Source organism: Tympanuchus pallidicinctus, unplaced genomic scaffold, assembly GCF_026119805.1.
Source record: "Tympanuchus pallidicinctus isolate F22 unplaced genomic scaffold, pur_lepc_1.0 scaffold12, whole genome shotgun sequence".
NCBI classification, from domain to species: Eukaryota; Metazoa; Chordata; class Aves; order Galliformes; family Phasianidae; genus Tympanuchus; species Tympanuchus pallidicinctus.
In genome coordinates this window covers 1,445,856-1,472,759 of record NW_026294637.1, presented here as the reverse complement: position 1 = coordinate 1,472,759, position 26,904 = coordinate 1,445,856, and the positions used below count along the sequence as shown (strand labels likewise).

General features: G+C 41.0%; 1 protein-coding gene across 3 annotated transcripts in view; it reads left to right on the top strand.

The window, feature by feature from the left end:
• The window catches only part of IQCH (IQ motif containing H), a 62,270-nt gene that overhangs the window by 29,895 nt on the left and 5,471 nt on the right, over positions 1–26,904 (top strand). For 2 of the 3 annotated variants that reach the window (XM_052672586.1, XM_052672587.1), the window contains exons 15-20: positions 10,273–10,393; positions 11,708–11,994; positions 21,457–21,624; positions 23,882–24,007; positions 25,379–25,440; positions 26,698–26,806. In XM_052672586.1, coding sequence (XP_052528546.1) covers positions 10,273–10,393; positions 11,708–11,994; positions 21,457–21,624; positions 23,882–24,007; positions 25,379–25,440; positions 26,698–26,806 — 873 coding nt within the window. The remainder of the gene's footprint in view (positions 1–10,272; positions 10,394–11,707; positions 11,995–21,456; positions 21,625–23,881; positions 24,008–25,378; positions 25,441–26,697; positions 26,807–26,904) is intronic. The other variant, XM_052672588.1, reaches the window with a different exon arrangement.

Sequence of the window (26,904 nt, the reverse complement as noted above, 5' to 3'; positions counted from 1 at the left end):
GAATTATTGGAACAAAAGCATTGAACTAATATGGTGAACAATACTAGTCGCTTTGAAACCACAAAGTGGTAACTTTTATTCTGTTTTGCTAAGAGTTATTACTTCTGCACATCTTTCCTCACTGATAACTTTTAAACCTGTTAGCAATTTTCATCTGTATAAAACAGAACACTCAAGGTATCAGAGAACATTAGGCTCCTGCATGCTTTGTTACAGCAGGCATTCAGGTAAGGAGAGGGAGCGTGTAAATACTTCACTGAGGGAAACAGCATAGCATGAACTCATGAACTGCGAGATGGGTAAGAATCCACGTGCTGGAGAGAGGTTGTAAGACGATGCATCTCAACCACAGAAAAATTGATCTGAAATTAGAGTTCATTAGTTCTGGTGTTCGGAGAACTATTTGTACTTTAAATATTCATTGGTATTTAAACATGTTAATTTCAGTAAGCATTTAATATTACTGTGTGCAGTGCCAGATTCATTCCTCACGTAATGGTTTTAAAGCCAGAAGGAATGTGTACAGAAAGAATTGTTTAATTTACATAAACTACTCATTACAGCTCTCTTGATCTTTTTTTTTTTAATTCAATCAAAACTGTTTTGAAATTTTTGATTGAATTATATTGTATATTAAAATTTCGAATTGGGCTGCTTACAGTTCTGTTGCATTTGACAGCTACCGAATAATTCTGCATAACAAAACAGAGCTTATCATGTAAAACCGAAGCGCTAATTGCTCCTAAGGATCCCTCACTCTGCACAAGGCCGGCAATCCAAAGCAGAGCACTGGAGAGCTGCCCTGGTGGCACAACAGTGTGGCACTGAGCAATCTGGAACATGAAGCTACCAGATCGTGGCCTCATCCTGCTCCCGCCGTCAGAACTGGAGGGAGGAGACGTGATGAAATGCAGTTTCACCGCGTCTAGTTCTTTGTGGATGTGAATTCCCTTTGCAAGCATTATTCCTTAGAGTTATCTTAGCGTTCCTAATTCTTCCATGGCTAAGTGACTCCGAATAAAGGGGCGTAGTGATAGTCAGCTTTGTCTGCTTTCTCTTTCAAACTCTGTTTATGTTAGGATTTGATGCAGCCGGGAGCCAATCCTTCAGAAGCCCTGAAACATAGTAATTTGTCATACGTTGTAAACTATATAGGGGATGATGCATTTGATTTAATTTTCTAGTGTCAGCAGGAAAACTTCCATCCGTCCAGACTAGTTTTCAAGTGAGCTTCGGCAGAGTGAAACTTGCTGCAATTTTCAGTGTCTTGTTTGAGTACATATGTTCAAGTGTTTCTGCCTTCTGAGATTAGCCCTCTCTTCTAAAATGGGAGACCTTTTTCATATATAATGAATTGCAGTCTCCGCTGAGTATTGCCGTTGAGAGCAGAGGATTAAAATCATCCTTTGTGAAGGAATGCCGTTGTAATGATACACGTTTAAGCATCAAATCGTTAGTTTATGAGCACAGGCATCCTTTAACGTCCCATTACAGTATGTACTCTTGCTTCTTTGGATAATGAAGACATTGTGTCATCGGCATAGGCTGCCACATGCAAAACATATGCTGGCAGGTTATTAAAAAATGCAGCTTTTTGATGAAAGACTATCCTGCAGGCTAGGAGTACAGTGAAAAGACTCTCCGTTCTGGTAGAATTATTAGAAATGAGGATATGACTGTAAGCACTAAATTATGTTAATACTTATAAATAGCATCATTTGCATAGCAGTTTAAGACACGATACCCAAATTTTCCTCATTGGTATGTCGTAGGCAAGGTATTAAAAAATAATGTAGTTTTTGAGTTTGAATTGTATAAAAATCGATTCCATCTGAAAATGAGACTGATTTTAGGTTCCTCATTTCAAATACAGCACCGGGCAAACAAAAATGCAGGCCAAGATTATTGATGTATTTTACCTTGTTAACGTATTGCAGCAGCTGAGTTATCCGAGCGATGAATTATTTTGCAGCTGCATAAGGAATAGAACTCACAAACTATGCTGAATGTCTCTGTAAGGCCTTCATACTTCTGAAGGCTGGCTTAAGTCTGCCAGCTGATCAGAAATGTCATCCTGAGGCCCAGATTTGAACTGTATTCAATATCAAGAGGACTGCTGTCACCATGTACGCTCATTTGGCGGTTGGGGGCCATTTCAAAAGGTATTTGTCAGTGTGAAAATCAGAATCTGACCACAGTTACAACCAAAACAGGTCAGAAAGTACTGAGAAACCTCATCTGTTTGAGGGTATCTTGCAATGTGAATAATTATTGGAGGAGGCAAATAAATTCAGTTTTTTAACCATTTAATAAATGCATAGAAGATATCTGTGCAGTAGATGTTCTTATGCCATTACGTCATGATTTTCCAACCTATTTTCTGTACCAATTCAAGCTTCAGTTAGTCCATTCATAGCAGAAATAGTGGTTCTGCTACTAATAGTGTACATAGAAATGCAGTAGAGAAGGTATTTAGGACAATTGGATGAGGGCATTTGAAATATCTACAGGAAGATAGCCCTAATGCTCACTGGAGGATAGTATTCCGAAGCACACTACGAAGCCAGGAATATTTTATTTAAAGTTAATATTTTTTCAGGATTTGGGGAAAATCTCACCTATGTTTATATGGATCCTTGCTGAGAGACTGTATAAATTATTGGAAGAGAAAACTACTGGTTATTAAAATTGCTGACTGTACCTGGCTTAGGGGGGTTCTGAACTGTGAGTTGTTGGATGGTGGGGATGGGAGAGTATATGGGTGATGAGTGTGCTGTTTTGCTTTCATGCCGTTACCTGGGCACCCACCTGTGGCCGCTGGCAGAGGAAAGGTTGGAGGCTAAGCTGACCTCACACAGCCTAACTCATAACTTACAACGTGTGTTATTAGAGGTGCTTGTCTTGTTTTGGAACAGACAGCAGGCTGTCGAAGTCTGCAGTGCCTCCTAACTCAACCTCAGTCACTTGCGCTGCCTTTTGGATGCAGGATGACACTGCCTTGTTGTTAACACCGCTTCTGTTCTTCCAACAAGATAAGATCAATAGTCAGATTAATTTCAGAATTAACTTTTATTACTGTGCATCTCTTATTTAACCACCAGGATCAGCAACGTGTTGTGAGTTTACCTAGCAGCAACCCTAAGGTAAGTAAAATCAGGCCAGAAAAAAAAAGGAGAGATGTGTGGGGATAAAGAGGAAAAGAGCTGAAGTACAAAAATAGAACACAAAACCAGGCAACAAATATCTCTTGAATGAGCCATTGTAATTGGCCGTAGCCACGCAGCCATTTCAAAAGTCTCCATTAAGTATCTGTTGTAGAAGAGGAAAAGCTATTTAATGTGCTTGGGCAGCCTCCTGTTTTAAATGTTCGAGTGTTTGAATCTCGTTGTCTCCATTTGTGTCACCCTATTTTGTCACGGTTTCTTTTCCCTATAGACCATATCTTGGTTAATTCACTAAAATGCATAACAGAAAATCAAAATCTTTTCAAAAGGCAGTAAATCCAGAACATGCAACTCCTGATCTGAGTTGCACGAAGCGAAATTCAGATGCTGGTTTCAGGATTGTATGTGGATTGCTTCTGAAAAATTATAGTTTCAAAGGCCAAGATAAAATGCTATAAAATTATGGGTTTTTCTTTAAATTTAAGTGGGTTTGGTCAACATTCAAATGCCATGTAATGAGTAATTAGATAAACTTTGCAGTTGCCTGGAAATCAGGATGAAGAATCTTTTAGCTGGTTGAATGAGCTGCATTCATTGTAAGAAACCTGAAGCTCAGGTACCATATTCTCTTTCTTTACTGAAGGAAGAACTCAGACTAAAGAGCGTGCTTATAGACAGCTCAAAATAAAACCACCCACAGTACTCTCAAAGACACACAGAAACACGGCACCATCAGCACCCTGATTTCTGACTGGTTTTGAACCACGTGGAGCACAGGGGCTCTGAAATAAGGCTCTGCCACGCTGCCCTTGTTTGCACGCAGTTGTAGGTGTGCAGATTTTTCCAGCCTGAAGAGGGCCAGGATCTGTGGCAGAAACACAGAAGGTACATTTGCAGATTTCTGACAAGCTTTTAAAATTTCTTCTGTCCAGTATGATACTAGGTAGTAAAAGAGAAAGATTCCCTAAGACTTCAAGGAGGACCTGATTGTTGGTGAAGCTTAACAGTTGCAGGTTGTTTCCTGCTGTGGATAGTGCTCTGTCAGCAGTGTATCCTAAATCGTTTGCAGATAGTGAATATTTAAGCTATCTGCAGTGCTCTTCTTACTCCGTTTATTGGTATCTCTGTGTAGCTGCCGAAGCGATGTTTTGGGTGATTCCTAAATCCTAAGCAAACCAAAGCCTGACAATTGTAGTCCTTGCTTAAATGGAAACCACGACATCCATTCCTGAGAGTGGGAATAATCAGATATGCAAGCTGTTGGTGTGTATGTCCTATTGATTTAATATGCTTCTAATCAGTACATAAAGCTATAGGCCTGCAGTGTTAATTTTTCATATGCTTACAAAGTACCCTTTGATTTTCTGTCACGCGTTAATTACAGCGTTTTGCCATTAAATAGGAAGCTTTGTGTAAACTAATTACTAGGTAATCATTGTCTACCGCAAGCGTGCTGTTTGTACCTTTTATTTTATTCTAAAAATGCACAGATCTCGCAGTCTGGAACCACTATACCTTCCAGCCATTAGCTCTCACTAATTCATAGCATTATTGTGTTAAGATTGTAGGAGTTGTAATTGTTGTGGTATCAGTGCTGTTAATTACCGGAGTAAACAGTTGAAATGGTGCCAAGGTCTATTGTACAAGGCAGAGGAAAGGAGGTTTAAATGTTACTTCCACCATCTGGGGACTAGAGTAGAGGCAAATGCTGGAAAACAGCAGTGAGGCAATATCAGAACTTCAGCTCCAGGGTTTGAGGCCATATGGATCCCGAATATTTTGAATCAATTGAATTTAACTGCCAGTTTTTAGCAATAACAGCGTGGAAGGGAGAGGATAAAGCAAGAGCATTAAAGAAGTCTGAAATCCGTTAATGTTCTCTCACGCAATAAAATGCCTGCTTGGATTATTTTAAAAATGTTTATTTTGCTAAAATCCAAAAAGGAGCGCGTAGGCAGCGCTAAGAAAGTTTAAGTGTGTGTTGTTTGCAAAATGCAGTGCAGGTTTTGTCTGACAATTCCTCTGCGTTACAGCTCAGCAATTTAGATTACATTCCTGGCGAGTGACTGTGGATTATCCGTACGGCGCCGTTTTTTCTTTCTGAAATGGCATTGTTTGGAATTCATTGGAATCCTTTCTTTGGAGAAAAGAGCCAGAAATGAGGGCAAAGAAAAGAAAGAGAGCAAAATTTTTGGAGTTTGAAACGTGCAAAAGGAAACTAATTAGGAAAATTGTATTAATTTGAGGGTATCTGAATTGATGGTATTTTCAGAGATTGATTAAAATTTGGAAAAGGTGCACCCATGTATTGGTTGTGTCGTTATTTATGAGGGGAATCAACCCCGACTGCCGAACCCAAATGCTGTGTTTGACATAAACATGAGATTTATTTTTAATGGCTTTTACGAAAGTAGCAAAATTGTGTCACGTTTTCCTCACTCTGAAGGTACAGGTGGGGAGCCTTGAAAAACGAAGGCCACTTTTTGCCAAATAGACACCTTTACGCATAAAATAGCAGGACGCATAGGGTATTTTTTGGAGTAGGAAAACAAAAATTTTAATGAAATTGTCTTCATCTCCAATTAACGCGCTGTGCGTAAACCCACAGAATTGTTTGATGGAGCTTTCAGGATCCTTCTTGCTGCGGTGGTTTTGTCTTTGATTTCCCTGCATACATTGTTCTCTGAGATGACATCTACAAAAGGGGATCTCGACAGCATATTGCTGCTGCCAGTTCGGGAGCGTTCAGAGGAAATAGAAAGGATCTCTCCTTCTAAACAATCCTGGTTTATTTATCTTTTATTGGTCTGTTAGCAGATGTTGAAGTAGTTTGGGGCACAATGTAAACATGTGCTTTTCAATAGAGGTATGGTAAGTAGCAGAGTATACAATGAACCCGAAGCAATTGGGAGGGGTGTTTTGGACTCGGCCAGCGTTTGGTGCTTTGTGTGCGCGCGTGTGTAACTGAATTTAGAATTAAAAGAAGTGCTTGATCTTTATATATTGAAATCCTCAGCGTGCAGAGTGACAGCATGAGCCAGAAGAGAAAACCATGGCCCCATGTGGTGTGAAAAAAGGAACAGCAGTTTAAGTGCTGGAAAGTTGAAAGAGAACTAACCTTCTTGTTCTCGTCGTCAAGGAAAGTGGCTGTTTTGTGCTTTTAGATTGAAGCGTAGCATATGTGCCTCGGTTTGACAAAAAGCCTCTTGAGTCAAAGCAACCCCAGTCCTGTGTGCTGATCCAAAGCGAAGGCCGTGGTAATGAGGGACGGGCTCTCAGGAAGCAGTGAGTAGATAATACTGCATAAGTGGAGAATTCCGTGCGCTGTTTTCGCCATTCTACTTAATGCAAGTCGCAGCCACGGCGAATCGCTTGCCATACAGCTGAAATGGGCCATTAGCTATCAGGGAAAATTGTCTTTGCTACTTTCAGCAGATGGAGCAAATATTTTACAAAGCAATTTTACATACGAAAAACATTTGTGTTACTTGGTAATGATGGCTGTTTTACATGATGTTACCTTCTATCAGAACGTACTTTTCCAGCTCAAGGAAGGCAAAAATGGCACTTTTTAATTTTAGAATTTGCAGTTTAGAATGAAACGCTCGGGCATTAAATCAGGTTGCAAACTTTTAAGTAGGTGGGGTAGTCGGTATGTCACATCTGAAAGCGTTTCAGTTGTGATAAGCATTTCAAATAGCTTTGTTCAGCAGGGCAGATTGTGGTTCTGGTCAGCAGGTACCTGTACGAATTAGAGGAAATGTCATTTGGGTTCAGTTTGCAAAACAGAAAATAATTACATGTGTTTGGGCTGCAGTTCAAAAGCAGCTACTGGACCTTTCTAATATTGCCATGGCTGCTGGTGTTGCTGAGATCATAAGGATAAGCTGGGCAGCAGCAGTTCACATCAAGGCAGCTGGAATAAGTTATCATAGCTCCAGTGATCACAATGTAAAGGATATGCTGTATAAATGGTGTGAATTGTCATAGCGCCGTTGGAGTGGCATAAATTGCCATAGCTTCATTGACTTCAACAAAGAACGGGTACTTTGTGTTGCTAAGGATCTGTCATTTTGTTCTTTGGCCCAGTCAGCTTTACTTATTTGGAATCACTTTCTTCACTCTATTTGCTTGCAAGGTCTAAATAATTTCCTTTCCATCTGATTTTTAGCTAAAAAGCCCCAGGTTTTTCTCATGCATTCTGCTCGGCAGCCTCTTTGTGTCCCTAGGTCTTTCTTCCTAGGTCTAACTTTATTTCTTCTTTCTGTTTATTTACTTATCTTCTCAACAGGCTTTTCTTTGTTGACTGATCTTTCTCAAGAAGATTTCCAATCAGTGCCTTCAACATATGCCACATTTGGTCCTATTTTCTTGTTGCAACTGCTACTCTAAAAAAGCCTTTTAAAATTCAGCCTGCAGAAGGAGTGAGAAATTATTTTGTGTTTAGAGGGAAAAAGGTGTCAATTTTTCATGCTTACTCATCATTATAAAAAGGTGCAAAACATATGGACAGATTTAAAGGTTTCCAAACAATGTAAACAGTGTTGGGCTGCTTGTATTTTGCTGGTGCTAAGAAACATCAGCTGAAAGATTCAAACAAATGCTCCCTGTTTGCATTCAGCCTATGATTCTGAATTGTTTGGGGCCACATCAGGAAATAAAACATCAGTAAGCTCTGCTGGAGACACCGTCCCATTTAAATGAAATTAGCCTACAGAGCGCTGATCCTTTTAAAAGGTTTGCCTTCGTGAGGGAATGTTGGATCCGGGCTGGTGTTTGCCTACTAAAACTCCCTATAATCAGGGTTATTGCCTTTTTAGAGCTTACCATTGCAAAAAAAAAACCTTCAGCTGGAACTCCAGGTGCTGATCCTTATGAAGCGGCTGCCTGCCTCCCTTCTGTGAATACCTTGATTATCCAGGCATGCCTTGTTAAAAGCACTGCTACCATGGGTCTGATCTTGCCAGAACGTTTCTCAGATTTCCTTGGATTAGTTATTTCTATTTAAAAAAAATAAAACAAAAATCCAGTAAGGTGGCTGGTTTGGATGCATATTTTACCGTCAGCTTGTCCTGATGGAGCTTGCAGCTGCAGGGTGCTGCTGAGCCGGAGCCATGGGCACCCACATGGCCCTGCCAGGCTCTGAGCTCATCCTCAGCACTCCCTTCAGTGCTAATTGACCTCACTGACGCAAGAAGCACTGAGGCTGGTGAGGAAGGACTGCAGGAGTGTTCTCTGAGGTCCTTCATGTGGACAGGCAGTAGTGGCATATGATGTTTCTGTACGTACAGGTGAAGTGAATGGTCTCTGTCTTGCCAGCAGCCTCCATTTATGAACCAGTAAGGTTCACTGCACAATACCCAAAGGCATTAGGGCTCAGGGATGAGACTCCTTGTGACAGAGGTACTGCTGAACGCACTGACAGGTGCAAACTGATGTGTAGGTCAGCAGCTCCACATCATTCATCATGGCTCAGATCCTCTCTTCAAAGCTGTATTTATTTTCAGTGTGCAACAAACCACCTGATCTTGCAACTTAGCAATATTTCAACATGAATACAAAACAAGACAAGGCCAGCTGATATTTGATCACTTTTCTGTTGTTTCAGTCAGCAGAGGTATCAGACCCCTTAATTTCTTGTTACAGATTTGTTTTTGTAAGGAAACTATTGGTGTAAGGCCTGAATCTGGGTAAATTTTGAACTTGGTTCTTGCTCCTTATGTGGTCCTTTGTCTTTGCTATGAACTTATATGTATTTAGTATATGGGTGTACTGACTTAAGCTGTTTCTTACCATTTTTCTCCGAGGTATTTAAAGTTAACCACTTTCTTTGTCTGTAGTGTATGATAGGATAGGACAATGATCACCATCAGTTCCTCATTGAGGGCGAAGGAGCCCTGCCCCCCTTTTTGTGGCTGGACAGCCCATAAGGAAGTCACCTTCCAAAGTCTCACAGGCAGACTGTGCCCAGGAACAAGATGTATCTAGGTCTGCTATACGTGGAATCTATCCCTTCATTATTGGCACATCCGCCTCATTCTGTTAGATAAATTGCAGCAAGATTATTATCAATTTGTATTTTTGGTTGCATTACATTATGTACTTCGTGACAAAGCAGATCTCTTTAAATTCATTGATGTGTGAAAAGAGAATGTTTCTCTTTTTTCAGTTCCTAGATGTTAGCCATAAGGTTTTATCATGTTCCTCCAGAGCTCCTGATAGCATGACTGTGGCTTAGGACGGTGCCAAGATCAGAGGAAGAGTTGGTCATCTTCTGAAGCACAGGATGCTAGAGAGAGAGGATGCAAAATAGAAGCAAAGAGACCCAAGGGAAGCAGGAGAATGCTTATGAAGCAGCAAGGAAAGGAGCCCGAAGCAATAGAGTCAGGGTCCTTGCACTTTATATGCTTGTGTACTTCTGGGACGGTGCTGAACAGTAAAAGCAGTGCAGTTAGTTTCTGTATTTAATGGGGTTGGTTCGTTTGTGTGATAGCATAGCGAAGAACTTAACACAAGGAAAAAGCCAGTTTATCATCTGTAATATGACTGATCAAATTCTACCGTAGATAAAGGCACAAATACAGCTCTAAATTTGTTACAAGCTGGAGAATGAAACGTTTTAAAAACTTGTGTTTGATTTTTGCCTCATTTATTTATTTATTGCAACTAGAGAGTGTTTGCACTTATAAAACCGCTTAAACATAAAGAGCCAGTAACAGTACGTCTGGTGTATGTGACTATTTCAGTGTGCTCAGTTTCAAAATATAAACAGTGTAGAAGTTATTGACTGCTGGTATTGATCACTAAGCAGTTACCAAGTGCTTAGCATTTTCAGTTGCCAGATCAAATTATTGATATAAATTATAATGAAATAGATGCTACGCTGAAGGCGGGGGGTGGAACTGTCTTTCAGAGAAGAACAATTTGCAATAGGAGGGAAGAGTAGTAAGCAGAAAAATTAAAGAAAGGATTCCTGACTGTGGGTAAACAGTAACCACATTTTTTTTTTTTTTTTTGCCTGTTGGAGGCCTGGTTTTTAATCACCCCACAAGCAGTTTTCATTTCTGTAGTAAAATTGCTTGTGGTTCTATTTAATTTGTTTCTGCAGGAGCCAGCTTTGGTGAAGATCTCCCAGGAGCTGCCGGGCCTTTTAGCACAGCACGTACAGCCAGTCAATGAGAAACGATTCCCTACATGGGAAAAATTCCTCCAAACATTTCTTAGTCAAGGTAAATAAGACTGCAAAGTCGCTGTTAAGTGTTATAAGGAGTAATTATACCATATTGTATGCCATATTCTTGTTAATCTTGGGCCCATTTAAATATTTATCTCCTTTTATTTCTCCATTACGCTTCAAACATTCATTTGCGAATGAATTGTAGGCGACTATTCTATCAGTCGTACATCTCGTTGAAGAATTTAACCTCTTTTAATCCTGGCTTACCTTTCTCACACAATTCTGACTCAATAAGAATCAGCTTCTTAATCCTGGGTTAGTTCCAGTCTGAGAGCTGAAAGTTCCGTTTGCGTGGTGCTGAGGCCTCATCAGCGCTTCGTGTGTTAACTCTGCCATGGCACTTTTGCAGCATCCAACTGATGAGGAGCTCAGAGGGGAGCCCAGGTTTGTCCATTACAGGCAGTGCAAACCAAACTGCCGCTTGGACTCTGCAAATCAGCGTGTCGGAGATATGTTCGCATCCTCTGTTGATGTGGTTTTGTGCCTGTATTTTCACGCCAAATTTTAGGCTGAAGAAGTGCAGTGTTTGTGTTTAGGGTGGTAATTTCCTATGATTTCTGCCCACTGTTCCTTATGCTGTGGATATACACGTTTTGTACATCCCTTTTTCTGTGGAAGAGACAAAAGTGAGGCAAAGCTTTGAACATATTTGGGGGAAAAACGGTGCCAATTAACATAAAAGCAGTTTTTTTGTTACATATGAGTTTACCCTTAGCTTGTGGCGTTGCATTCAGTTATGGCAAATCCAGAACACCAAGCCAGAACACTTGTGATTTTCCTACAGACAACCATGCTAGAAGTTGTCAGCTCTTCTACGTACCAAGATCCTCACGTGGATGAATACTAAAAGGCAGGCGATGCATCTCAGACCATTGTATGGGTGGCAATCTCCAAGATGACTTCCCAGCAGGAGATACCACTCACCAAAGGTCCCAGTAATGTCATTTCACTGCTCTTCTGGCTGTGCTGTCAGACAGTCCAAAGGTCACCATATTGCCCAAGAGCATATTCTTCCTATCAGATATGTGATATAGTTCAGGTTTGGAACTGCTTGCAAAGGATCTGCAGATCAAAAGCCACTGGTTGAGCAGTTCATGGAGAATGTAGAGGAGATCTTTCTCTTCAAGAGATCTGTGGGTCCTAGTATGCTGCTCTTATTGCATTTCTTTACTTGCTGTATCTCCATAGCAGTCCTCCTTGCAATGTCTGAGCACAATAGGAGCTGGATGGTTTCATTCTGTGTACTCTGAAGAGCATCACATGTGAATTTGATTACTAGCTTAACTGCTAATTCATTTCTTGCTAGGTGGTGTGATAGAAGCCTTCCCACTCTCAGAAAATGTCACAAACCTTACAGTGGATATGCTGATAGAGCCTACGGGCGACATAAAAGTAGTGTCGTCAGGAGACCAGCTCCATGCTGACGGACCTCTGCGATCATCTGGCACTACCATTCCCCAAAGTTCTGTTGATCCAGCAGTTCTTAATTCGCTCTGCTTAAAAATTGGAGAAGCCTGTAAATCGAAAGGAGTGCTTGGTTACTTCTCAGTTGATTTTGTGACTTTCATCCATCCACAAACAATGGAACAGCAGGTGAGTGGATCGGATGCGATGTGTCATAATGTCCCTGTGAGATGGGGAAACGCCTGCTTTCCTACTTGACTCCAAACTGTTATCCAGAAAAAACTTTGCCCTTTTGAACACTTTATTTCTCCTCCAAGGAGAGGAGGAGGCACGTTGAGCTAAGTAGAGCCGGTGATTATTTTAACAACAACAAAAATTTAGACCTGCTCTGCCCCTTGGACCTGAGGAACCTTTTAAATGTTTTGCTCAAAGAGAAACAACCTGACAAAGCCTGAAGGGCTTCTTGCAAAGCTGGATGAGAAGAAAATATTTATACTTCTTCCAGTAAGCGTTTTCTCCAAAAATAACGTCATCCTGCACTAAGCTGATGATTCATGGCAAAGAACACACAGAGTATTTTAGTTTCTAAATGTTCCAAATCTCTTGTATTTTGCTCTGCAAAAGAATAATTGTAGGGATTGTTTTTGAATTGATTTTGAATTAGCCTGTGTCTCTATAGGAATACAATATCTATAAGATACAATTTGAGGATGAAGAAGAAAGAAAAAGATTTCTTCTTTGAGAAGCAATTATATTGACGGTTCCTTCTGGCAAATAGGATGGTGGTGGCAGGGCTTCTACCTGTGCTGCACAGGCTCTGGAAGGTTTTATCCTCAGCCTTGTGAAGCTGAGAAGCCTTTGTATGCATAGTATAGGAGTCCTCAGCACCTCACAGAGCAGTGTGAGATGTCATTCCAGCCTGAGGCCACACACCACTTTCTGCTGCAGCGCAAATGTGCGTGCAGTTAGTAATTTGCTTTAGAGTATTTCAGATTGTTTTTGTAGAAGATCAGCAAATCCAGGTACTGTGTGACACGATAGGAAATTCAGTTTTCTAGTAGTGTCTGACAGCGTGGTTTCTCCAGTCCTGAAAGCTTCACCCCATGGGCACATGTTGCACTGATGTGGGAAGAGATGAGTTTTGAGGGGTCTGGACTATCCAATAGAGCATTTTAAATTATGATATTTCAAGGTTAGCACCTCAAATTTCCTAGAAAAGAAAATGCTTCTAGGAAAGCAGTGTAGTTTTGGAGTGGTGAACTATGTGACTTACAACAGACATAACTAAGCAAAATGGAAGGGATTAAATTAATGCTGCTGTGGAATCCTGCCCAGGAGAGTGTTCTGTGTGGATGAGTAATGGGGTCTTTTAAATGGCAGAATCAGAACCATTCAAGTGACCCTAGTACTTCCTGCCAGTATTTACAAGCCCATCAGTAAAACCACAGTCTGCTGTATCAGAACTTTTGACAACATAAAAAATAATGTAATAAATCAAGGCAGCAGAAGGGTATTGACTCCAGAATCTGCTGCTGCCTGCGGTGGATGGCAGGGAAGCAGAGGAGTGGTGGCCACTGTCCCAGCACACTCTGCTTTCAGTGCCAAGGAACAAATAGGTAAGAGAATGGATCTAAAGAAATAACTGCAGAATTATTATGATTGGAAGACACCACTAAGATCATCTAGTCTGACTGTAATGTAGCCTCTGGCACGAATCTGATGATCAGTTTTGATCACAGTTTGTACCAAATATTCATCTTGCATGTTTCTATGCTACAGTAACCTGGCATTTGTTTGATTTACAAGGTCAGATTTCCTTGTCATAATGTGATCTATTAAGTTCTTTCACAAGTCAGATGCCGGGAAAAGCAAATAAAGGGCATTTTTGAATACTTAAGTGGTTTTATTTTTAAACAGAATGAACTTCAGAACAGTGAAGCCAGGTTTCCCATAGATTCATACCTTAAATTACGTTCCCACATGTTCTCCAGCTGAAGTCACCCCACAGCCTTTCCCATTGCAACTCCCCAGAAAGGCTTTTTTCCCCTACCCAGCTGCCTATTTTAGGAATCTCATGGGAGATTCATATATTTGAAATTACTACTTTATTGCAAATTTGGTTGGTACTGGCCAAAAGGCTTGAATGTTAAGACAGATGTACAAATGGAAAGCATCATGCCAGACTAAAAGTAAAGTAAGATCTGGGTGAGGAGGCTGAGCTTTCAATATTTGAGTAGTGGCCTTGTGTTTGAAGACTAAAGAAAGTGAGATCCTTTTTAAATAAAGTGAAACGTTTACTGTTGGTGATGGATGGATAGTGGTGTTTACAAATTCAAAATGGGCATTTGCATGCAGATGCGAATTTAAGATCTCTGCATTAAGTCTCAATTACTTATTTTATTCCCAAGGCATCTCCTTGGTTTTTAGGTCTTCTGGTATTGTTTGTGCACTCACCTACTTATCTGAGCGAGTTTGTTGTCTTCTACAATCTTCAGTTAGGACTTTTACTGTTAGAGAAACTGTTTAACTGTAAAAGGGAACATGTCTCTTCTTCATGGGATAAGCAATGCCACATGGCTGGACTTGCAAAAGATGCCTGTCTGTATGCACTCGAATCCATTTAGGTGTCTGTTTCTCCTAGACACCTGAAAACCATGGCCTGTATGGTATGAAAAAAGGCTTTAAACACAGGGCTTGTATTTAAAACCTGAGAGTTAGCATATGGTATCCACTGGCAAAAGCTGGCTCTTTGGCAGAGCTGTGATAATTGTATTCCATCTTAAGCACAAAGAAGGCTAAAATGGGGCTTTTGGTAAATGATTCCGCTATGACTGTGGTAAATCAGAGAAACAGAATAATGTTAGCTTTGAAATACAGATTGCAGTAAAGTTTGAATGCCAAAATATATTTACATGGGCATTGTCATCAGAACTGTGGATGAGCCATATCAAATAACTTCCATGTAAAGTTGCTTTATAAAGATCAAGAGGTGACACCTTCACCTACTGAAGTCAGTGGGAGTTTTGCCAATTGCTTTGATCGATTTAGGAGTTCACCAAAATGCAGAAATGCTTCCTACATCACTGAAGTTGTGACATTTCCTGGCACGAACAAGGACGTATTAAATCAGTCAGTGTTTATTGTGGTCTTCCACAATTCCTTTCTGTTCTGCCTTGGCTTTCTTCCCTTCTTTCTGACTGATTCTACCTTAGCATTTCCTGTTTGTCAGCATGTACCACAACTTTAACATTATTTAAGCACAGGTTTTTAAATTTAACTAGTTACAGAGGCAATTAATGATGCCATCTGTCTTGTGAGAGAGAGATTACACAAAAGATTGTGCTCCTGAAAGCACTATTTTTTTTGGCAAACAAGAAATCCTATTAGACTCCCAGAACATTTGCTACTAATTTCAGAAGTGCCCGTTTTAATGCAGTAGCTGAAAGGCTCAGATACATTTCCTGGAAGTGTAGTGTACTCAGGCATTCTTTCAAAGTTATATTTTATGGAAAATATCAACTGATACATGATATCTTCAGTAAAGCTAAAAATTGAATATATCATTGAACATCTGTTACCAGTACAGTCTGAGTATTTAAATACTTAAAAATCCCTGAATCCTTTGTAAAGTTACATGCCACATAAATACAACTCTTTAAGGAATGTGAAGGGCCAAGTAAGTGAGACCATCTTTCTGCCTTTGCAGACGGAGCAGCTGCATGCTGCAGTACCTGGCCTCACACGTGCTCACCCTGCATGCTCCCACAAAGGGGACTCTGGAGCAGAAGACAGATAGGCACATAGTTCGATTTCAGGCTCTTCACTCTGGAAGTCTTTAAAAATCTAAATGCCATGTAGCATAAATTTGACGTGAGCAACAAGGCATTGCTTATAGCATTTTAAAAGATTGCGATTGTTAGCAAGCAAATCCCCTGGACGTGTTGTTTCCTTCTACACGTTGCTGTTACATCGCTGTGTTCCCCAGGGGGAGGGACATGGATGCGCGGCGTTTCCAGTGTCTGAGAAGCATGAGCTGTGTGATGTGGATCGAGTCACTTCTGCCTCCCACTCCGTTCTCAGACTGATCTTTAGGAGCACGGCCTTGACCCTTTGAAGTAAAGCATTGCGTAGCATTGACTAGAAGCTTTTCTGCTCCCAGCTCGTCACGGAGCTGCACCTGAATAAGTTTGTGTCGTTGAGCTGCTGGAATGCACAAACTTACATCCGTACATGTGTGGTCAGGTAATCTGGAGAAGCATGGTTTTGAGGCACCTTTTGTAGCGGTCAGATGGATTACACAGCCATCTTTTGCAGCAATAGCAAAAGAGCACCGAGTTACGTTGCTTGGTAAGGAGCAAAGGGATCGCACTGTCCCAAATGCCCACAAAAGAGAAGTCTTCAAAGGACACTACGAAGTGGAAGTAACTCCAGCAAAACTGTGGGGAAGAAGATCTCGTGGGATTCTGTTAGAGATGAGATGTGCTCTGTGTGGCTCATCAGTCAGCTCTGGAGCCAGTGTTTAATTAATGCTTTGAGGGATGCATTCTTCTGTATTCACACATGCATCCCAAAATTACTCCCGTTGTTGTTTTTTTTCTTTCTCCTCACAGAATTCAGCGGTGTTATTTTCAAAAAAGAGCTGCGGTTTTCTCCTTAACCGCCTTGCAGTTTTGAATCGAGCAGGGCAGAGTTTGGTGCTCGGGCCCAAGAGCTGAAGTTCTCCGGCTGCACCACTGCATGCCGGCAGCAGCCACCAGATGGCGGCCGCCTCGGATCCTGCCCGCACCGCTGCTGCTCTGAGCGGTCGTGCTGGGTGTTGTAGAAGTCACCGAAGGAGCTCTATTTTCAACACCCCAGCAGAGTTAATATTTTACTCACTGACGTTTTTACAGTGTCATTCAACCACTTCTTTAAAAATAGCAGGTGTGCTCTTTACAATAACGCAGACATCGATACTCGATGCAGATAAAAACAATTATACTGGATAAAGAAAAGCTATAATTTAGCAGCTGTTTAAGAATTTACGTTTCCTTTCTTTCTTAAGTTTATGTTTTAAAGCTAAAGCATTTTTACGGCGGTTGTAAAGAATTGCACTATCACTGTGACTTTAGTCACTGGAGATGTCTTAACCATGAGAGCAGCAGCTCCAGCCTGGAAAAACAGCCAGTAAGTCATGACGGATGTGCAGGATGTGCTTTTAGCTGCTCTTTTAGCACGGATTTATCTAAAACCACTTTTGAGATCTAAAATCTTAACCCGTGCCCTCTACTTTTTCTTTATGATCGTAAATCAGCATAAAAACACAAATCTGGTTACCTCTGAACTCTCCTTTGTTTGAAAAATCAAGTACCTCTTCCGGACTTCACAAAAGCGCTCTGCTTCAGTTTGATTTCTGAACACGTAGGTGTTCCAGAAGTCCCCACATCTCAAGTTAAAGCTGTGTAAGCTATGCTAACTTGCCATGCAGCCTTACAAGGATGCCTTACTGGGTACATCCTGAAATAAGGAGGAGAGACCCACATATCAGATATTTGTTAAGCTGTGAGACTGCATCACTGTTTTAGCTTTACTTACACTTGACCCTTGCACAAGCCTTCTACTAATAGCTCCTGATTTCCTGGAGGAGACGATAATTCAGCTGGTTATTAACTGCCTGACCTCACAGACATCGCTTTCTAAACCACAGAGATATATTCATAACATAAAACAACAGCAATCCAACAGGCAGCAAACCCCCAGCTCAGATTTTCAAGGCGTTCTAGACACTTTTGGCACTTGCTTTGTGTTACTTTGAAGAAAGTCATGCTGAAATGCAGTAGGTGCAGTAGGTTGAACCCAAATGAACTTTCTGCCTGCTCTGCTCAGGGAGCTGCCCAAAGCGCTTCTGCTATGTCTGTTCTGCCTGTGCTAGCTCTGTGGAGCTGTTGGACTGCTTTGAAAACTACATGCCACAAAAAGGGAGATGCTGATGTTTCTAAGGAATTGTTTTTGTTGTTTTTTTGCACGTCCCTAGTAGCAGATTTTTCAGTTGTCTGTTACAGATAGCAGTGTCTCATCCTGCTTGTTTCACAGCATCGCTCTACCCATCCCTACTCTAACATGAGAGGTTTCCCTCAGTTCGTCTCCACATCTGCTGACCGCAGCTCTGGCTGTGCTGATTTTGGTTAATGCTCTGCATGCCAAAGAGCACTTGCAAAGCAGTGGCTGTATGTGATTTTGGCATGAGGCTGGTAACTTCTTCATAGAAAATGAGAAGTCATCAACTGTGGAGTCTACCTAATTAGAATCCTTTAGACACGGCTAGAAGGGATTCTGGTGCTTTTTTCTTTGTTTATTACAATTAATTTTAGGTCATTACACCCAAGGGACACCTGCTAACTTCAATATGGCCAACATGTGCTTAGTATGATATAATGAGCTACCTCTTTCCATTTGGGAACATATATTGATCTATTATTGGTGAAAGATGCCAGACTAATAGAGCCAGCAAACAGATGTCCACTGCCAGTTCCAGAATAAGAGCACTATAAAGCAGCTGTATAGCTCTTGTCTTCACACGGCTCCACCAGCCAGACTCAGGTCTTCCATCCTTGCTTGAGACTACCAGAAACATTGCCTGTTATTAACTGCTGTAATTTTGCAAAGAGCACTTATGACCTTCACGAACTGAAGAGAGACTTAGAAATCATTCCATTGAAGAATTTGATCAGCTAACTACTAATGATCTGGCTTGCCTTCAAACTAATGAAATTGAAAAAAAATTATCTTGTTCCAGTCTCGTGAACGTGAAGTTGCCCAGGCCCTGTGTCTCATGTTTTTGTAGCAGTACAAAGGCAGTTTGAAAGGTACTTCTGGATTTCCGTGGCAAAAGGGAATCCCCTGCTAGGAAAAAGCTGAAATCTCATGCCATCTGATCCTCCTTTCTTTCTCTCTGTATTAGAGATGGTCTGGGACATATCCAGGACAGAAAGGGCCGGAGCTACAATACTGTGTTCTGCAATACTCCTGAGCCAGCAAAAGACTCCTTGGGGGTGATCCCAGCTGGCAGGCGTTAATGACCATTTGGCTGCTTTAGCTTGCATCAGGGGTGGTTCAGCCTCAGGCTCGGGCCCAGAATGAAAGGAGGTGGACAGGTGGGTTGTAGCCATGTTTGTCTTCCTCCCCATCATGGTCAGGGCTGTGGAAATCTACCCTTGTTTTTAAGAAAGCAAAACGTGCAATGATATCATTATTGTAAAATGCACCTGTGACTAATTGTATATCTATAGAAGGGCTTGGGTTGGATGCTGAAGTAGGTATTAGTAGCTGCACAGTGTTGAAGGAGAGAATCAGGCAGGAGGTGGGGGAAGGGGAGAAAAGGGCATCTTCCCTTGTTTCACATTAGGGCCGTCAGACCACTCTGTTGATGAGAGCCATTAGTTCTGCAGGCAAGGGTATAAGGCTGAGGTGTCCACGTCCTGGTACTTGATGTCCATGTTAGGGACAACACAGGATTTGCTGAGTAACTTTTGCAGAACATACAAGCTATCCCACGTTCTGTGTGGTTTGTCTGAATCTGCCAGGGTGTAATGAATTTGTCCTGTGACAGTGACTGCTTATGTTTGCTTTATCTGCTGTTAAATGCCCAACCCATTCTCCATGCACTGTCATAACACAGGCTTTGTTCTCACCCATGCAGATGTGCTGTGGTTGCACTACATCTTCGCTTCTGTGCTTTTCCACCTCAGCTGCTTTATGGTCCACCTTCAGTCTAATTTGCCTTCTGCCTCTCTGTGCATCAGCAAAGTTTGCAGGTAGTGCTGCTGTTGACTGTGAGCTCGGGAAGCACAGGTGTGGTATCAGCTCTGGATTCAGAGTGGCTAGTGCATTTTTCTGTGCTGTTGAGCAACCCTTGGATAGCAATAATCCCTGCTCTCCTCAGATGGCCTAGCCAACTCTTGTGGGGGCAAAACTTTAACCAAGAATCCAAAACCCAACTGAAACAAGGTTCAAAGCACGTTCGCTACTGCTGATCTGTTGATAATATTTATGGAAATGAATGTAACTTGTTTACTGTATGGATAGTTTATAATTACTACTTATCGAAAATGTTAGCTCATTGAAAATGTTAGCACATACTGGAAAAGTACAAATTGATAGGAAAGTTCCTTCCTGTCTTGCAGAAGTGATGATAAAGAATAAATTATTGAAGAAAATTAAGCACTGTAATTGGTGAACATTCCCCTTTTACTAAGCAAAGTCAGCTATTAGCATCCGATTTGCATTTTATACCGTGCAGCAGGAAATATTTAAGTTGACAAATAGGATATTTAATACAGCACCAGATACTTGGCAGTTAGTTATTAACAACTGTTACCGATGTGATTTATTCACCATTATAAAAAGGGCATTACTATGTGAATATGATTCAGAAATTAACTTCAGTTTACCAAGAGGCCTTGACTGCCTGACCTCTTAATATCCTTATAATGATGCCATTTAACATTCACAGGCTTATTCAAGTCATTCACTGCTAGATTTGTTTTAAAAGGGTCCACTGTAGGGCAGATATTTGTGTGCATTAACATTTCTCATTGGCACAGTAGGCACGAGCATTTTTAAACGGGAAAAACTCCTGAGTAAAGCCACGCTCAGGTAGCTGGGGCAGAGGAGAGTCACAGAAAGAATTTGTGGTGCTCCATTCTCCTACTCTCCACTAATCTTGCAGGCTTCCATAGGCTCTAGCACTTCGAGATCCCCTTGGGGGTTCTGTGCGATTTCTACCATTGCCTGCAAGTGTGACCTGCATGTAGGTGGGGTGGGCTTCTCTCCTACCCATCTGTGCTACCCACAGGCTCCAATAATCCACGGGGAGCAGATGCTACCCACTTGACAAGGGGCTTCTTTGTGGTCAGCAAGGCTCAAACCAATGCTGTGTTGCTTATATTGCAGGCTCTTGGCTGAGAATTGACCTCTGTTAGTACGGGCTTGCAGGATCTCACAGGCTTGGTGCAGCTGCCAAACCACAGCATGCCTGAGTCAGGGGCACTTCTGGGTGCATCTGCTCCAAGTCCTGCTCCAGCAAGGACACCCACAGCAGGTGTCCAAGCCCATGTCCAGGCCGCCTGGAAAGATCTCCATGGAGGAGACTCCACAACCTCTTTGCAGGGTGCAATAATGTGTAATCAGGCAGGGTGGATGTGCCTCGTTTGGGGTACTCCTGCACACAGATCCCACTCTTCTCTACTTCTTTTACTCAGTTAAACCTCGCCTCCTAGAATTTCCCTCTTTCTATGTAAAAATACCTATTTGTTTGACTTTATTTAACCCTAATTATTCTTCAGTTAAAAATTCAGGTGTGATACTTAGTATTTAGATAATTACCTATTTAATGTGGTGCAGGTTTCACAGCTGTTGAGTTGATCTATTTACTTCTACTAATCCTTGCTAAACCCTTGGTAGCACAGGTATCCGTTTTCCCCTTAACCCTTCAATTCTCACTGAGAAATTATTTTTGAAGTTTCTTGGGAGTTCTGACTGTTCTGCTGGAGCCAGGCGCCAGCACAAGGGAACCTTAAGTACACATTTTCAACATGTACGTAGAATAGATGACAACTGCTGAATCTCACCTTTCTTGTTCTTTTTTAAACGCACCTGTTTGTGTTTGATCAGGTATGGGCAACAGACCTTGACCTGTGCTATAGTGACCAGCTGGCCTTGACTCAGCTCACGCTGTATGTGTCAGATGGAAACCTGGATTGTTGCTCTGGCCTTTCTGAAACACCTCTTGGTTCGAGGAAAATGAACAGCCAATGCGCTCAGCTCAAGGAGACAAAGACAGTAAGCAGCGATTTGCTCACAAATAAAGTTATTAATATAAGTTACTGAAAAGTTAAAAATCTGCTCTAGATCACTGCTCTGAAGGAGCTGAGTAGTAAAACTGCTGCTTTTAGGTTTTAGGATGCTAATAAATGGGATACTGTTACATTAGAAATTAAAATAAAGCTTCTGAATGCCTATGGGTAGTTGAGTATTTATCCTTTGCACTCAATAACATTGATCTGTGATAGCAACTAGCTTCTAAATAAATATCTTTCAAGTTGTGAAAAAACTAATAGTTTCTAAATTGCAAGGAAAAGGGAGGAGCTGAAAGCACTGCTCTATAGGAGAGACTAAAAAGCAGTCAAGAGGAAATCCGAGCTTTCACTCACGCACTGTGATTTTGTGCCCACATCAGTGCCGTACAGGGATGTGAGTTTACAGAAGGTATTTGTATATTGCTTTGAACCCTTAGCAGCCTATCGTGGGTGCTTTTGTGGCTCACACATCTATCTTCTATTATGGCGACCTGTGAGATGAAAATGTTTATTGGTGGAGGACTTGCTAAGACTTCTCAACATAGAGACTGTCCCTCTAAAAGGGCAGAAAGACCGCTAGGAAAGTCAGCGATTAAAAGGTGCGTGCAGGTATGTGTGAGAAAGACAGGTGCTGCTCTTACATATTTTGACTGGGGAGTCAAAACTCCTCTTTTCCTGACAAAGGGGGAGAATGTAGCACCATTCCAAAAATGCCATGGATCTGTAATTCAGAGGTTAATGAGCTCTTGATCTATTGGTTCTTGTCAAGTAACCACTTTTAGTTGGAGAGAAGTAAATTAGATACGATTGGTCCCAGTAGTACAAGTTTTAGAATGAAAAGTAATCAAGTAGCAACTTTTTTTAATTAAAATTCTGTCAGAATTAACATAAATTGTCACTATATTCTTTATTTTTCTTCTTACTTGTGAGGTTTTTGTCTCCTGAAGAGTTAACTACAAAAAAGTGCTCTCTCTGAAAAGCATCTTTAGGGAAAAAAAACAAACAAACAAAGAGACAAATGCTTTTACAGCACATGATCTGTAATGAATGATTAAGTAAAACACTTTGTGTGAAATTATGATGTTAATAATGATTCTGTCCCTTTTAATTTATTATATATTCTCAATCCTGGTAGGTTTGATTTTGATAAAATGGAGCAGCAACTCAGTTTGTGTGATGATATTATTTTTAGAAATCCTTCTTTGAAAGAACAAATTTCCTAGATACTGCTGCTACTGTAATTATGTACAAAACCAATCACTCATTATAGTTAGGATACATTATCTTCTAGACAGATGAGGCTAAATAAGCAACACATTAATAATTCATACTGCAGTTCATTATGCATGTGTATGCATGCTTTGTAGCTGAAATAAGCACCTCATCAACCTGATGCCAACCCTTAAACAATAGTTCTGTGTTATTGCAGCCACATTCAAGTTTACGCTTGTTAAACTGCTACTTGGATTATTTTATCAAGCATTCATTTATTTGTGGTCCCCTACTGCAGAGAACAGATTTTGGAAGCTCCTTTTTTAAGTTAATGACTTGAGCAATGGGTGTTATTAATTCTCAGAATATTATAAACATGATTAATTTTCAGGCAGAGATGTATTATATAAGGATTTCAACTATGTCAACTTAAATGAGTCACTGTCAAAGCAAATATTATTTTGGAGAAAATACTGTAAATTACACGCTTCAATGTGCAGCATCCCCACTCCAAACAGAGTCCAGCATTCAGAAGAACATTACAGAAAAGCCTTCCCTGGTTTAGGAGAACATCTCTATCAAGGTCTGCGCAACGCACCGTTTCTGTTCTCTAGACTCAAGCACTGATTGAGCTTGAACTCAAATGCTGTGCTGACTTTCCTCCATAGCACAGACCCACTGGTACCAGTTGAGCAGCTCCCTGGAGTCACGGAGCTTGGGCGAGCACTTACAGGGAAAAGATCACATGCTCAGTCTTGAAGAAATGCACTTGAAATGTCACTGATTCTCTAATTCTGTACACAGGTTTGTGTACAATGTAAGGTGAGGATTTAATTTCCCCACGTGGAAATGCCTCTGTGCAGTAGACATTGTTACAAACAGGAATTCCTCCAGAAGGAATCAGGGGCCCGAGCTCATGCTTACACTAGTGAAACTGAGGGGGAAAAAAACCTTTATTTAGATAGAATCATCTTAGTTTCTGATATAAAATGGCATGAAAACAGGGAAACTTGTGCTGTTCTCTCCAGCCTTCTCCAGAAAGGAGCCGCTATGCAGTAGCAAGCAGTCAGCTGAGGCACTCCAGTCTTTCAGTCATCTACTACAGTGTTCTCCTGCAGATGTGTAAAGCTCATGGTATTGGATTTGACCTCCAGGTAAGAAGACTATAAATCACAATTTCATTCTGCATAATTTTTGTATGTAACTTCTCACATTGTGAAACCATTTGGAAAAAGGTAAAGTTGAAGTATATGGCTGAGCGTAATATAAAGTGTTCTGCTGAGCTAGCTCCTTGCTGTGTGTTTAGACTGGAGTTATGTTCAAGAGGACTTATAAGAATTCATCACCATTAATTTTATTTTACATTGTTATCGTGATGCTAACTAATGAACTCTAAGTTGAGCGAAATCCTTCACCTGTTCCTGCAGAAATTACTCTGGTATTACAACCAACACCTGGTAGCTTTCTTCATCTGGGATATGAGTCTTGAAAAAGCACAGTACTGAGATGTCTGTTGCTTTGGCTTCTGTCTGGAAGCAGCCAAGGATGAAGAGTGTTACCACGTGTCTAAGTTGCACACCAGAGAGTGAGACACTGCTCTCCTGGAGACTACAGAGAGAACGCTCTCCTGGCTGGTTTATTTGCACAGCAGTGGGATTGTAGCCATCAGCCGGGGCTGTGCTTGGGCTTAGGACAACACTGGCACAGGGTTTTCACAACAGCACTTGGCCTAACAAGGCCGTTTCACTTGTATGTGTACACATAATATAAAATACACCTCCAGAGGCAAAGAGGTCAGGTGACAAGGGAGAACAGGAGAGGCATGAAGAAATGAAAATGCAGTCTGCTAGGAAAGGAAGTGCTTAAGGCTTATGAACAGAATAATACAAGGAAAATAATAAAGTTTAAGGAATGTAGAGGGTATTAGGTAGGACAGAAGAGCAGGCAAGAGATTTCAGATGCAGGGCACAAGGTTTCATTGGGAAATACAGAGTGTTTTGTGTTTTCTCAGTATAAATTCTCCCCAGGAATGGCACCTGTTCATGAGCCCTCTCATGGTGCCATGTGACAGCTGTTGCCAGTGCAGCCATGAGTCTCAGGCCCATGATGAACCAGAGCAGAGGTTAACAAAAGTTCAGCCCAGTGTTTATCAGAACAAAATTTAAGAACAGGAAAATCTGAACTTTTTCACCGTCTAAATGAAAGCAAGGATAAAGCTTTTAGAGGTTAACTTGTCTCTTGATAATAAAAATTGTCTCTTTACACAGTTATAAGGTTCTTATGACCATCTCTTGTTGCACTAGAACAGAAGTATTTCCTACTAAATGGACTTTGTACTCTTTTTAGATGGAGTTAATATATTGTATTCTCTACAATAATTAGAGCATTAATCTACTTAACTGAGCAATAATCCATTGCACACAATTCCAAACTTCTTAGACATGATGATCTACTGTCCAATGTATTTGTTATAATTATCACTACGTTAGGAATAATTAAAGCAGATTTGTCTTTCTATTTCACAGGAAAAACAGGGAACTGTTTTTATATTGTATGACGATCAGCAGCGATGCAGATTGGGAATGATGTAAGTAAACACTGGCAGTGATGCAGACTGACAAGCAGCTGGGAACACAGCTGATCTGAAAAGAGAGGCACCACAGTGTGTGCTGGCTTGGGTGCTAACAAAAGTCATGCAGAAAACAAACAAGTGTAGTGACTTTGGTACTTTTGCACCTCTGGGAGTTGATCTGGCTCAATAACTCAGCTGAAAGCTGTCTTTCCTTGCATTAATTTTCCTTGAGGCTAAAACAGAATGAGTGCAGAGACAGGTAGATAGCAAGTATGGGAGTTATGCAAGATAAATGTGGAGAAACTGAAGACAAGATCACTGGTAAACTGTCCTTTTAGGAGTCTGTGAGCTGTTGGAGGTTGTTGAGGTTGTCCCCACCTGAGGGATTTCACTTTAATTATTAGCCACGTGCCTCGGAAAATAGAGCCCATATGTTAGAGATACTGCATCCTGCCTACATTCTTTCTGACTCCTTTAGGATAATACTTCAGAAGTTGCTCCCCTTGGTGAAAAACACCACCACCTCCTGCATCACCAGCTTGGGTTGCCAGTTGTAATAATAAATTAGTAAGAATCCTGTCATATATTTGCCATATATTCTGATCCTAGATTGTCTTCCACTAGTTTTCCAGTGCAATTTCAGTATCTTAATGTGGAATTTTCAAGGATATAATGTGATAGGGCATCACCAACATACCTAAAGCATCTGTATAACCCTCTTTGCTACACTGGAGATCTACTGTCAGCTCCAGTGAGCAGACGAGGAGCACTGTTCTTCAGAATGACATCCTGTTCCTGACAGTGTGAACCGAGAGTCTGTCTGTAGCACTGAGAACCCAAATCCTCACAGGGTAACGTTTGCACTTCTGAGAAAGATACAGCAATCTAAGAAATGCAGACACTGCTGAAATGCCTTTTAGATGTCCTTCACAAATTGTAGGCAGAATTAACAGTCCTTCACAACTAATCCAGGTATTTAAAGTGTTCTGATGTTTCACTCCTAACTCAACGACTGTCTTTTACTTGGAATAACTGAAACCTTACTGCTTACCTCTGCCGTTGATTAATAAAAATTATTTATTACACAAATCCTTTCTGTTGACAAGTTAAAATGGAGCCTCATCTTTCATATCTCCCTGAAGATTGCCACCTTGTGAGATTGAAAATCCTCATTAAATTCCATCACCAGACAGGCACAAATGAGAGGGCGATTGTTTTTAAGCATGTGAAGGGAATCATTGGTAAACTCATTTGTTTGGATATCATTAACAGAACAATCGGAGAGGATCTCCAGGGGGTCCTCATGACCTTTGCTCGCAATCTCTTCATCATCCATCAAGAAATATCAGCACCTAATATGCAAGGCGAGACCAATTTTAAGGTGAGGTGTTAATTAACTAACGATCCTGGTTAATTTCTGCACGAGGGCTGAAAATACCTCATGCTGTATCATAAACAAGTGCTAAAGCATTCCTTTCT